General features: G+C 43.7%; 1 protein-coding gene across 2 annotated transcripts in view; it reads left to right on the top strand.

Annotated features, from left to right (window-relative positions):
• Window positions 1–9,806, top strand: part of hpxa (hemopexin a) — a 13,165-nt gene extending 3,359 nt beyond the window's left edge. For both annotated transcript variants that reach the window (XM_036975308.2, XM_036975307.2), the window contains exons 3-9: window positions 2,596–2,753; window positions 4,683–4,836; window positions 5,623–5,835; window positions 6,898–6,993; window positions 7,613–7,743; window positions 8,540–8,687; window positions 8,920–9,806. In XM_036975308.2, coding sequence (XP_036831203.2) covers window positions 2,596–2,753; window positions 4,683–4,836; window positions 5,623–5,835; window positions 6,898–6,993; window positions 7,613–7,743; window positions 8,540–8,687; window positions 8,920–9,149 — 1,130 coding nt within the window. In that variant the 3' untranslated portion in view covers window positions 9,150–9,806. The remainder of the gene's footprint in view (window positions 1–2,595; window positions 2,754–4,682; window positions 4,837–5,622; window positions 5,836–6,897; window positions 6,994–7,612; window positions 7,744–8,539; window positions 8,688–8,919) is intronic.
• The last annotated feature ends 4,667 nt before the right edge of the window (window positions 9,807–14,473 follow it).

The following is a 14,473-nucleotide window of genomic DNA, read 5'->3' as shown; positions in this document are numbered from 1 at the left end:
AGCTGACAAGGTACAAATCTGTTGTTCTGCCCCTGAACAGGCAGTTAATCCAATGTTCCTAGGCTGTCATTGAAAATAAGAATTTGTTCTTAACTGACTTGCCTGGTTATATAAAGGTGAACAAATAAACTATCTACATGGTCTATGTCTATATTTTCCTATAAAGGTCAAATAAAACACATTGGATTTATGAAACGTGTGCGTCAAACTGTGTGTGACGGCTTGACAGAAATGGTAGCAGGAAGTGAACGTTAGAAACTCTTTTTTTTGCACACACATCCAGGTGATGCTGCGTCCTATTTTGCGCAATGACACGGTCGGTGTGTTCGAAGCCTTACAAAGACGAGGGAGTGTGGTCATGTAGATGTCCACTGTTATGTGTAAGGCTTGACTGCCACCTGCTGGTACGGTGCTAAACTGTTCGGTTACCGACCTGACGTCATTGTTTTACGCGCGGGACATGACAGTTGTTACGCGCTGGCTACACGAAAGGTCCAAACCTGAAGAATCATTGACGAAGCTGAAATCACACTTATACCAAAAGTATAGTGATGTACTTACTATACATCCGTGCATATACTAAAATAAAGGAACGAGGTGAGTAGGTAAGTGTGTCATTGTAGCAAAGTATTTATAAAACAAAAAATCTGATCTTTTAAACGTTTCGTTCTTTTTTGATCAAGTATCTAAACAAAAGGCCATACAGGATTTTGACTCAACAGTCCTGGCATTTTCCCACGATCATGGAGCTTTCCGTTATGATTGGATTATTTTGGCTAAAAACGTTTAAGACTACCTCTAGAAACATAAAAAAAAAAAAAAACTTTGCATCTCTGCCTAGCCTGGCAAGACTGGCCAACATGATGTTTATCATCCCCAGTGGCCCTGTAAGTGTGGAGAGGATATTCCCCGCTGGCCGCCTGCTCTCCAGGTAACATCACATGAGCCTGAAACCCCAGACTGGTCAGACTCCTGTTCATAAAAATGAATTCAAAAGCCCCCAATAAGTAATTTTTCATTTAATTTGTATTTCATTCTAAGTAAGTCAGAGCCTATATGCGCAATGTATAGACTATAATGATTTAATACGACGAAATGTTGTTTAAATGCTGAGAGCTTTATGTCCCTACCAGTCTATTGTGGCACACCTACCAGTCTATTGTGGCACACCTACCAGTCTATTGTGGCACACCTACCAGTCTATTGTGTCTCTACCAGTCTATTGTGGCACACCTACCAGTCTATTGTGGCACACCTACCAGTCTATTGTGTCTCTACCAGTCTATTGTGGCACACCTACCAGTCTATTGTGGCACACCTACCAGTCTATTGTGGCACACCTACCAGTCTATTGTGTTACACCTACCAGTCTATTGTGTCACACCTACCAGTCTATTGTGGCACACCTACCAGTCTATTGTGTCCCTACCAGTCTATTGTGGCACACCTACCAGTCTATTGTGCCTCTACCAGTCTATTGTGGCACACCTACCAGTCTATTGTGTCTCTACCAGTCTATTGTGGCACACCTACCAGTCTATTGTGTCACACCTACCAGTCTATTGTGTCACACCTACCAGTCTATTGTGGCACACCTACCAGTCTATTGTGGCACACCTACCAGTCTATTGTGTCGACACTCGCAAATGCTTCACAATGTATTTCTTTGTAGGCTATAGCCTTGAAATAATTTCAATAACATAGCCTAAAATAATTCATTTTCATTCCTTCTTGGACACCCTGTCTGGCTCCTGACCTATTTAGTGTGTTTATATGCTGTTTACCATGTAGCCTATTTGTTTGTTCAAATAAATATGAAAACACGAGTCTCCTATGTTTTGTATTGAATCCAATGTACCCAGAGGAGGACAGAAGCTAGCTGTCCTCCGGGCTACACCATGGCGCTACCTAACAGAGTGCTGTTGAGGCTACTGTAGACCTTCATTGCAAAACCTATTTCAAATGATTTTGGCTTCTTACAATCACCTTTTCCTGTTAATTCATAATACTTTTCATTAAAATCCATATGGTTTGTTTCAATACTTAAAAAAACAAATTGGTTAGTGCAGGTAGTCACAAAAATAGACGTGTGTTGGTTAAATAGTGATTTTTAATGAATGGAGCGAATTTGGAGCAGCGTTTTTGGTTGTTGGACATGGAGAACTGGATTCAAGCAACCTCTCCATGATTGATGAGCAGGATTTCCAACCGCTCAACTCTGCTCACATACTCTGGTCACAAGTCATGTGCTTTCTGTCATCGGACAGGTGCTCTTCAGCAGTAGGCTTTATCAAATCTATTGTATAAAGCCCCTTTTCAGTTGTCACAAAAGTGCTTTACAGAAACCCAGACCTAAAAATCCCAGAGAGAAAGTCATGCAAAATCATAGTGGCTAGGATAAACTCCCCTAGAAGGCAGGAACATAGGAAGAAACCTACAGAGGAACCAGACTCCAAGGGGTGTTCTATCTATATTGTCTAGCTATTAATGCATACTGAATCAGTTTTGTAAGCAAGTTGAGGAAACTAGGGCTGGCTCTGTGGAATGTCCTTTTCTCTGTTCCCATGGTGGCTGACTAAATGTGTTCTCTGCCAGGTGGCCATGTGTTCAAGGGTTTCCATGGTAAAGCTGAGCTCTCCAACGAATCATTCGCTGAGCTGGATGACCATCACCATCTGGGGCACGTGGACGCTGCCTTCCTCATGCACTTTCCAGACAAACCCACGGAGCATGACCACATCTTCTTCATGCTGGTACAGTCCATACCTTAAACAACACCTGGTACAGTCCATACCTTAGAAACACCTGGTACAGTCCATACCTTAGAAACACTTGGTACAGTCCATGTATACTGCATCCCTTAGAAACACTTGGTACAGTCCATATATACTGCATCCCTTAGAAACACCTGGTACAGTCCATATATACTGCATCCCTTAACAACACTTGGTACAGTCCATATATACTGCATACCTTAACAACACTTGGTACAGTCCATATATACTGCATCCCTTAGAAACACTTGGTACAGTCCATATATACTGCATCCCTCCTACAATAACTCATACATGTTCTAATGTTGTTCTAAAGAACTCATACATGTTCTATTGTTGTTCTAAAGAACTCATACATGTTCTAATGTTGTTCTGAAGAACTCATACATGTTCTAATGTTGTTCTAAAGAACTCATACATGTTCTGATGTTGTTCTAAAGAACTCATACATGTTCTAATGTTGTTCTGAAGAACTCATACATGTTCTAATGTTGTTCTAAAGAACTCATATATGTTCTAATGTTGTTCTGAAGAACTCATACATGTTCTAATGCTGTTCTAAAGAACTTATACATGTTCTAATGTTGTTCTAAAGAACACATACATGTTCTAATGTTGTTCTAAAGAACTCATACATGTTCTAATGTTGTTCTAAATAACTCATACATGTTCTAATGTTGTTCTAAAGAACTCATACATGTTTGAAAGTTATAATGAACATTTCAAATTCCCCTCCAACAAGGACTCATAAAAGTTATATTGTCGCTCTGAGTAGAGGACGACTTTCTCTGAGTAGAGGATGAGTAGAGGATGAGTTTCTCTGAGTAGAGGATGAGTAGAGGATGAGTTTCTCCGAGTAGATGATATGTTTCTCTGAGAAGAGGATGCGTTAGTCTGAGTAGAGGATGACTAGAGGATGAGTTTCTCTGAGTAGATGATATGTTTTTCTGAGTAGAGGATATGTTTCTCTGAGAAGAGGATGAGTTGCTCTGAGTAGAGGATATGTTTCTCTGAGAAGAGGATGCGTTAGTCTGAGTAGAGGATGACTAGAGGATGAGTTGCTCTGAGTAGAGGATATGTTTCTCTGAGTAGAGGATGAGTACAGGATGAGTTTCTCGGAGTAGAGGATGAGTTTCTCGGAGTAGAGGATGAGTACAGGATGAGTTTCTCTGAGTAGAAGATATGTTTCTCTGAGTAGAGGATGAGTACAGGATGAGTTTCTCTGAGTAGAGGATGAGTTTCTCTGAGTAGAGGATGAGTAAAGGATGAGTAGAGGATGATTAGAGGATGAGTTGCTCTGAGTAGAGGATGAGTAAAGGATGAGTTGCTCTGAGTAGAGGATGAGTTTCTCTGAGTAGAGGATATGTTTCTCTGAGTAGAGGATGAGTACAGGATGAGTGTCTCTGAGTAGAAGATATGTTTCTCTGAGTAGAGGATGAGTAAAGGATGAGTAGAGGATGATTAGAGGATGAGTTGCTCTGAGTAGAGGATGAGTAGAGGGTGAGTTGCTCTGAGTAGAGGATTAGATTCTCTGAGTAGAGGATGAGTAGAGGATGAGTTGCTCTGAGTAGAAGATATGTTTCTCTGAGTTGAGGATGAGTAAAGGATGAGTAGAGGATGATTAGAGGATGAGTTGCTCTGAGTAGAGGATGAGTAGAGGGTGAGTTGCTCTGAGTAGAGGATTAGATTCTCTGAGTAGAGGATGAGTAGAGGATGAGTTGCTCTGAGTAGAGGATATGTTTCTCTGAGTAGCGGATGGGTAGAGGATGAGTTGCTCTGACTAGATATATATATTTCATATTATTCACTAAAGAAGCCAGGGCCTAAATCCACTTTTATTTATTAGCTCACTAACTGAGGTGGCTGACCTCTGACCTCTGACCTCTGTCCTGTGTTGCTCTTGTGCAGGACACCAAAGTCTTCAGCTACTACAAACACCAACTGGAGACGGGCTTCCCCAAGGACATCTCTGAGGTGTTCCCTGGTATCCCTGACCACCTGGACGCTGCTGTGGTGTGTCCCGCTCCCGACTGTGAGGAAGACGCCGTCATCTTCTTCAAGGGTGAGTCGATATCTCGATATTGTGTGAAACTCTCAACATAAAAAAACACCTATGGAAGATTACAAGGTATTATAAAGGCTCTGAAAAAAGATTGCCACCGTGTGGTGGTTTCCGATAGAGATGTCGGTTTAGAGTACAGGGTGATCCCTATGTGTTACTGTATGCTTATTACCAGTCACACTATTAGCACCGCCAATGCTACTATATCTATTACTACTGCCTGCTAGCCCATTGCTATACCATTGCTGCTTTGTATATATCACATTGCCAGTACTAATGTATAGCCAACACTGCTGATACTCTGTGGTAATATACAGTATATTATCTGTTTCTTCTGTTCCATTACATTACCACGTTCACTTCTACCTAGTTCACTTCCTGTTTGCTGTGTGTGCCTGTCATGAGTGTGGCAATAAACATGTGTTCTGGACACTACTGGTCTCCTACTGGTCATTTCCAGTAGGCCCAGATCTGGTCCAGGCTTGTGGATCCAGAATCTGGCACTGAATCTGGTGGTGTCAAGTCCACGCCCGAGCAGATCTGCAAGTACAAGACCGGCATCGGAGTTGAAGCTGGAGTTGAAGCTGGAGTGTCGTTTGAGGTGCTGGCTTGGGCATCGATGGCTGCAGGTCTGGCTGGCAGTCTGTAGATAGAGGTGAAGCAGGCTGGAGCGCTGGCGACGTCTCGACTTGCTCTGTTGGTTGCACGGCAGTCTGTAACACTGGCTACAGTTTATCTGGCTCAGCAGCTGCTCGTGTTAAAATTGTCCATATCATTTATTCCCAGGTGATGAAATCTACCACTACAATGTGAAGACGAAGAAGGTTGAGGAAAAAAAGTTTGAGGGTATGCCCAACTGCACCAGTGCATTCCGCTTCATGGAGCATTACTACTGTTTCCATGGACACCAGTTCTCCAAGTTCGACCCTAAGACAGGGGAGGTGCACGGGAGGTACCCCAAGGAGGCCCGCGATTACTTCATGAAGTGCTCCAAGTTCGGTGAGAGACAAAAGACAACAGCAGGATTTTGTGTTTGAGAGAGAGAGATTAAGAGAGAGAGAGAGAGGGGGGAAAGACCGAGAGAGAGAGAGAAAGGGCGATAGAGAGGGAGAGAGAGGGAGAGAGGGGGAGAGAGAGAGAGAGAGAGAGAAGGGGGGAAGAGAGAGCGAGAGAGAGGTGGAGAGGGAGAGAGAGAGGGGGGAAAGAGCAAGAGAGAGAGAAAGAGGGTGAGAGAGAGGGAGAAAGAGAAGGGGGAAGAGAGAGGTGGAGAGAGAGGTGGAGAGAGAGAGCGAGAGAGAGGGAGAGAGAGGGAGAGAGAGAGAGGGAGAGAGGGGGAGAAGGAGAAGGGGGAAGAGAGAGGTGGAGAGAGAGAGCGAGAGAGAGGGAGAGAGGGAGAGAGAGTGAGGGAGAGAGAGGGAGAGAGGGAGAGAGAGAGAGAGAGAGAGAGGGAGAAGGAGAAGGGGGAAGAGAGAGGTGGAGAGAGAGAGCGAGAGAGAGGGAGAGAGGGAGAGAGAGAGAGGGAGAGAGGAGAGAGAGAAGGGGGAAGAGAGAGGGAAAGAGAGGGAGAGAGAGCGAGAGAGAGAGAGAGAGAGAGAAGGGGGAGAGAGAGAGGGGGGAAAGAGCGAGAGAGAGATAGAGAGAAAGAGGGTGAGAGGGAGAGAGAGAAGGGGAGAGAAAGAGAGAGTGAGAGAGAGGGAGAGAGAGGGAGAGAGAGGGGGGAGAGAGAGGGAGAGATTAAGAGAGAGAGAAGGGGTGAAAGAGAGGGGGCAGAGAGAGTGAGAGAGATAGAAGGTGGGAGAGAGAGCGACAGAGAGGAAGAGAGAGGGGAGAGAGAGGGGGAGAGAGAGGGAGAGAGAGAGAGGGGGGGTGGAGAGAGAGAGGGGGAGAGAGAGGGAGAGAGAGGGAGAGAGAGGGGGGAAGAGAGAGAGAGAGCGAGAGGGGGAGAGTGTGAGCGATAACGAGACAGAGAGAGAGATTGTAGTCTCCTCATCACACCAAACCTGAGAAGGAATAATATCTAACACAAACAACTCACGCTCCAGTATTGTGTCTCTGCTGCAGGAGACACCACAGACCACATCGAGAGAGAGCGTTGCAGCCGTGTGCACCTGGACGCCATCACCTCTGACGACGCCGGAAACATCTACGCCTTCAGAGGTCAGACCACTGTTACTTACTGTAGCTGGATGTCTTAACCACATAAAACAGTCAAATTACTGCAATATTACAACATATTACAATGACATCGCCGCACTACAAACCAATCATCACACTTTTACTGATAAAATGGTCCAATCAAACAGATTTCTATACAAATTGTCAGAATTGCTGCAGCAAAACAAAGCAACTATCACAAACAAATCGCCACGACATCCTGAAGGGATCGATACGACATCCTGAAGGGATCGATACGACATCCTGAAGGGATCGCTACGACATCCTGAAGGGATCGATACGACATCCTGAAGGGATCGATACGACATCCTGAAGGGATCGCTACGACATCCTGAAGGGATCGCTACGACATCCTGAAGGGATCGCTACGACATCCTGAAGGGATCGCTACGACATCCTGAAGGGATCGCTACGACATCCTGAAGGGATTGAGACGACATCCTGAAGGGATTGATTGTCTAAGTCTAATTCCGGTTGACATTATCTCATTACATCGAGCGTTTTGAGATTGCTGTTGTGTTTTTTAAATATTTTTAAAATTGATAATATGTTCCTCTCATTTCTCTCCTACTAACCTCTCCTCCCGACCCTTGACCTTTAGGCCACCACTTCCTGGAGCAAGATGCTGGCAACGACACGTGGGCAGCCGACACCATCGAGAGCGACTTCAAGGAGCTGCACAGTGAGGTGGATGCCACCTTCTCCTATGAAAACCACCTCTACATGGTCAAGGTAAGCTACTGTCGTTTGCTGCAGACACACACGCACGCACACACACCTTGGACAGAAAGAAGGCAGACATAAAGAGATCAAGAAGAGATCAGGAAGAGATCAGGAAGAGATCAGGAAGAGATCAAGAAGAGATCAGGAAGAGATCAGGAAGAGATCAGGAAGAGATCAGGAAGAGATCAGGAAGAGATCAAGAAGAGATCAGGAAGAGATCAGGAAGAGATCAGGAAGAGATCAGGAGAAGGGATTTGTTAGCTGGACTGACCCTGGATGAGCTCCCGCTCTAACCCCAGTGATTTACAAACATTTTGACATTCAGCATCGCCCGGTTTTATGAATGAGAGGTAACTGGTTCAATCAAGCACCAGGTATATAACAGATTTTCTGAATGAGACGTAACTCCGGTTCAATCAAGCCCCAGGTATATAACAGATTTTCTGAATGAGACGTAACTCCGGTTCAATCAAGCCCCAGGTATATAACAGATTTTCTGAATGAGAGGTAACTGGTTCAATCAAGCCCCAGGTATATAACAGATTTTCTGAATGAGAGGTAACTGGTTCAATCAAGCCCCAGTACATTAGTTGTGGGTTTGATGGTTAACTATAGAACCGTGTTCATGTCTGTATCTATGTAATGTATTGCACCATACACTTAAAAAAAAGATATACATGTACACATTTTAAAACTAGTCAAGAGATAATACAATTAGGTCAATACATCAGTTCCTTTTAATCTGTCAAATAAAATCACTAGATCAAATCAAATTATAAACCAACACTTCTCTCATTGTGTGCAGGATGACAAGGTGTACATTTACAAAGTTGGGGAGCCCCACACCCACCTGGACGGGTCCCCCAAACCTTTGAAGGAGGTGCTGGGAGTGGAGGGCCCTATCGACGCTGCCTTCGTGTGTCAGGACCACCACATCGCTCACGTCATTAAAGGTAACCGTGTGACCGATAGTCACCTACATTATCAACTATATGGGCAATCACTTCAGCCATGTTCAAACGCAACAACATACTCACGGTGCAATACAAATGAAGGCCAATAGATGGGGACATAGTCCCACTGACAGGTACTCTCCCGTAACGTGTGTCACTCAGAGATGGGCATAAATGAGAGACAGATGCATTGATTGAGCTTCTCCCCCCCCCCCCCCCCCCCCATCCCCAGGTCAGACAGTCTACGATGTTGACCTGAAGGCCTCCCCACCTGTTCCAGTTAAAGAAGGCTCCTTCACCCTCTTCAACAAGGTGGACGCTGCGATGTGCGGCCCAGAGGGCGTGAAATTGTTCAAGGGAAACCACTACTTCCACTTTCAGAGCGTCAAGGTCATGCTGATGGCCAAGGCTATTCCCGAGGAGCACAAGACAGCCCTGGAGCTGTTTGGCTGTGACCACTAGAGGCTGAGAAAGTAGAGAGAATCAAGTTATCTACAACAACAACAACAACAACAAAAACAAAAACAGCAGCAGCAGAAGCAGCAGCAGCAACAACAACAACCACAACAACAGCAACAACAACAACAACCACAACAACAGCAACAACAACAACAACCACAACAACAGCAACAACAACAACAACCACAACAACAGCAACAACAACAACAACCACAACAACAGCAACAACAACAACAACCACAACAACAGCAACAACAACAACAATAAAAACAGCAGCAGCAGAAGCAGCAGCAGCAGCAACAACAACAACAACCACAACAACAGCGACAGCAACAACAACAACAACAACAAAAACAGCAGCAGCAGAAGCAGCATCAACAAAAAACAGCAACAACCAAGTGGTTCATCCACCACGTCACTATAGTCATTATGATGTCATTCTCCTCTTCCTTTAAAGTGATGTATCAACTGTCTCTTACCTCCAACACACGTTGTCTATTGTCCCTCTTAATGTGCTGCAGTTTCCCCCTATGAGTCGGTTTCATTTTGTTATGGTCCCGTCCCAAAAGGATGACATGGAAAGTTATCGAGGGCGTAGAAACCTTTCTGATTAATGTTCTATGGTGTTGTTCAAAAATAAAGATAAATGACAACACCCAACAGAACTTGTCTAATTTGACTGGTTTCTATTTCTGTTTATCTCTATTTTCAAATACTCTTGTTGAGATTGATTCATATGAAAGATTGTCATAAAGATTCAAGATATTAGTAGAATTATATGGGTGTCAATTGATCCATCACTTTTTATGTCAGATTTATTTTGGGGGGGGGGGGGTCTATTGACATGGGGAGTCTGTGTAAATGTTGCCCAAGGTGAATTATTGTATGCGTTGTCATCACTGGGCCACATGGGGGTGCTGTAGCCTTGTGAAATCATTGATAGACGGACAATCAGCAAATAAGAATATACCGTAATTACGGCTATATGCTGTTCATTTTTTATTTGGTTTATGTCGAGGGGACCAGATATGAGAGCTAATACAAGCACGTTTCAAACATTAACAGTAACTATCAAACTAGTTGAAAGATTTTCCAGGTGAAATGTGAAATTCATGTGAAAGAAAATAAACGATTCACCGTCAGGCTACTAATAACATTTTACAGACGCAAAACATCTCGTTGTATTTTTAATCGCATGATAGCTAGCTAAAATAATGTCATGTTTGGCATAGCTAGTTATCCCTGCACGACTGCTGAAACCTGCGACATGAACTGCCACATTTGTTGTTCACTTTCCGCTGTCTAGTGCATTTGTCTACAAGCAGTTGCCTGGAAACCTGACGTTGAATTGCATTGAATTCTATGTCGGGCAGAAATTCGTTTTTGATTCAAGAAAGTTTCCTTTCACGACCCTCGACAAGCCAGAAGGCAGAGGTATAGTTGTACACCCCTGATGTGTCCCAGATGTACCTATGTCATCACCCACGGGAGGAGAGCGCCAGTTGAGAACGAGTCCAGGAATGTCCTGTCAGAGTCTGCACGTACCGTTAGGGGCAACGGCACAGATTTGGCAAAAACTGACCATCGCTAAGGACAACGTCACAGATTTGGCCAAACTGACCATCGCTAGGGGCAACGTCACCGTTCTGAACAAACTGACCATCGCTAGGGGCAACGTCGCTGGTCTGGCCAAACTGACCATCGCTAGGGGCAACGTCACCGTTCTGAACAAACTGACCATCGCTAGGGGCAACGTCACCGTTCTGAACAAACTGACCATCGCTAGGGGCAACGTCACAGATTTGGCCAAACTGACCATCGCTAGGGGCAACGTCACCGTTCTGAACAAACTGACCATCGCTAGGGGCAACGTCACCGTTCTGAACAAACTGACCATCGCTAGGGGCAACGTCACAGATTTGGCCAAACTGACCATCGCTAGGGGCAACGTCACCGTTCTGGCCAAACTGACCATCGCTAGGGGCAACGTCACAGATTTGGCCAAACTGACCATCGCTAGGGGCAACGTCGCTGATCTGGCCAAACTGACCGTCTACGTCTACAACCATGACACCATCATCTTCCCAGGGGGCTTTGGGAGGCAGACAACAGCCTGTAGCTGGGACAGCTTTTAAAAGGTAGCAATTTATTAAAGCTTTCTTCAATTCATTGTTTTGTAAACAAACAATGTCTAGCCTCCAATCACAGTTAAAACTATCATTTTGATCTCATAGATGATTAGTCGCTGTGTCTGAAGCTCTGTCCACATTTCTCCAGCCCCGCCCCTCAGTGGGCGTTCGCTTTCTTATCGTCTGAACTGAACATTTTCCCATTAAAATATTGTTCATGGTGTCTTACATACCGAAGGACTCAATCAAATATTATCTACTATTTGTCTCTCTGTCTCTCTCAGACTGATCTACATGTCTCTCTGTCCCTCTCATACTGATCTACATGTCTCTCTATCTCTCTCATACTGATCTACATGTCTCTCTGTCTCTCTCAGACTGATCTACATGTCTCTCTGTCCCTCTCTGACTGATCTACATGTCTCTATGTCTCTCTCATACTCATCTACATGTCTCTCTGTCTCTCTCATACTGATCTGTATGTCTCTGTCTCTCTCATACTGATCTACATGTCTCTCTGTCCCTCTCATACTGATCTACATGTCTCTCTGTCCCTCTCATACTGATCCGTATGTCTCTCTGTCCCTCTCATACTGATCTGTATGTCTCTCTCATACTGATCTACATGTCTCTCTGTCTCTCTCAAACTGATCTGTATGTCTCTCTCTGACTGATCTACATGTCTCTCTGTCTCTCTCATACTGATCTACATGTCTCTCTGTCCCTCTCATACTGATCTGAATGTCTCTCTGTCTCTCTCTGACTGATCTACATGTCTCTCTGTCTCTCTCATACTGATCTACATGTCTCTCTGTCTCTCTCATACTGATCTACATGTCTCTCTGTCTCTCTCATACTGATCTGTATGTCTCTCTGTCTCTCTCAGACTGATCTACATGTCTCTCTGTCCCTCTCATACTGATCTACATGTCTCTCTGTCTCTCTCTGACTGATCTACATGTATCTCTGTCCCTCTCATACTGATCTACATGTCTCTCTGTCTCTCTCTGACTGATCTACATGTGTCTCTGTCCCTCTCATACTGATCTACATGTCTCTCTGTCTCTCTCTGACTGATCTACATGTCTCTCTGTCCCTCTCAGACTGATCTACATGTCTCTCTGTCTCTCTCTGACTGATCTACATGTATCTCTGTCCCTCTCATACTGATCTACATGTCTCTCTGTCTCTCTCTGACTGATCTACATGTATCTCTGTCCCTCTCATACTGATCTACATGTATCTCTGTCCCTCTCATACTGATCTGCATGTCTCTCTGTCTCTCTCATACTGATCCGTATGTCTCTCTGTCTCTCTCATACTGATCCGTATGTCTCTCTGTCCCTCTCAGACTGATCTACATGTATCTCTGTCTCTCTCATACTGATATGTATGTCTCTCTGTCTCTCTCATACTGATTTACATGTCTCTCTGTCTCTCTCATACTGATCTAAATGTCTCTCTGTCTCTCTCATACTGATCCGTATGTCTCTCTGTCTCTCTCATACTGATTTACATGTCTCTCTGTCTCTCTCATACTGATCTACATGTCTCTCTGTCTCTCTCATACTGATCCGTATGTCCCTCTCAGACTCATCTATTTTGGTTGTGTTTGGTTGTGTCTACGTTTGCTGTGGACGGTCCAGACTACAAGGTCAACAAGGATCAGCATCTCTATATAATTTAAGTTGTTGTCATTTAGCAGACGCTGGTAACCAGGGATACTTCCAGTAAAGAGCATTCATCGAGGAGACACAACCACGTATCACAGTCATATATCTATACAGTAGAGGCTATATACAGTAGGGAGGCTATATACAGTAGAGAGGTTATATACAGTAGAGAGGCTAAATACAGTAGAGAGGCTATATACAGTAGAGAGGCTATATACAGTAGAGAGGCTATATACAGTAGAGAGACTATATACAGTAGAGAGGTTATATACAGTAGAGAGGCTAAATACAGTAGAGAGGTTATATACAGTAGAGAGGCTAAATACAGTAGGGAGGTTATATACAGTAGAGAGGCTAAATACAGTAGAGAGAGTATATACAGTAGAGAGGTTATATACAGTAGAGGCTATATACAGTAGAGAGGCTATATACAGTAGAGAGGCTAAATACAGTAGAGAGAGTATATACAGTAGAGAGGTTATATACAGTAGAGGCTATATACAGTAGAGAGGCTATATACAGTAGAGAGGTTATATACAGTAGAGAGGCTAAATACAGTAGAGAGAGTATATACAGTAGAGAGGTTATATACAGTAGAGGCTATATACAGTAGAGAGGCTATATACAGTAGAGAGGTTATATACAGTAGAGAGGCTAAATACAGTAGAGAGGCTATATACAGTAGAGGGGCTATATACAGTAGAGAGGTTATATACAGTAGAGGCTATATACAGTAGAGAGGCTATATACAGTAGAGAGGTTATATACAGTAGAGAGGCTATATACAGTAGAGAGGCTATATACAGTAGAGAGGCTATATACAGTAGTGAGGCTATATACAGTAGAGAGGCTATATACAGTAGAGAGGCTATATACAGTAGTGAGGCTATATACAGTAGAGAGGCTATATACAGTAGAGAGGCTATATACAGTAGAGAGGCAATATACAGTAGAGAGGCTAAATACAGTAGAGATGCTATATACAGTACAGAGGCTATATACAGTAGAGATGCTATATACAGTAGAGGCTATATACAGTAGAGAGGGTATATACAGTAGAGAGGCTATATACAGTAGAAATGCTATATACAGTAGAGAGGTTATATACAGTAGAGAGGCTATATACAGTAGAGAGGCTATATACAGTAGAGAGGCTGTATACAGTAGAGAGGTTATATACAGTAGAGAGGCTATATACAGTAGAGAGGCTATATACAGTAGGGAGGCTATATACAGTAGAGATGTTACATACAGTAGAGAGGCTATATACAGTAGCGAGGCTATATACAGTAGAGAGGCTATATACAGTAGAGAGGCTATATACAGTAGTGAGGCTATATACAGTAGAGAGGCTATATACAGTAGTGAGGCTATATACAGTAGAGAGGCTATATACAGTAGACAGGCTATATACAGTAGTGAGGCTATATACAGTAGAGAGGCTATATACAGTAGAGAGACTATATACAGTAGAGAGGCAATATACAGTAGAGAAGCTAAATACAGTAGAGATGCTATATACAGT

This window comes from Oncorhynchus mykiss, chromosome 3, assembly GCF_057628025.1.
Source record: "Oncorhynchus mykiss isolate SJ-2025 chromosome 3, ASM5762802v1, whole genome shotgun sequence".
NCBI lineage: Eukaryota > Metazoa > Chordata > Actinopteri > Salmoniformes > Salmonidae > Oncorhynchus > Oncorhynchus mykiss.
This window is presented reverse-complemented; position numbering and strand designations above follow the sequence as displayed.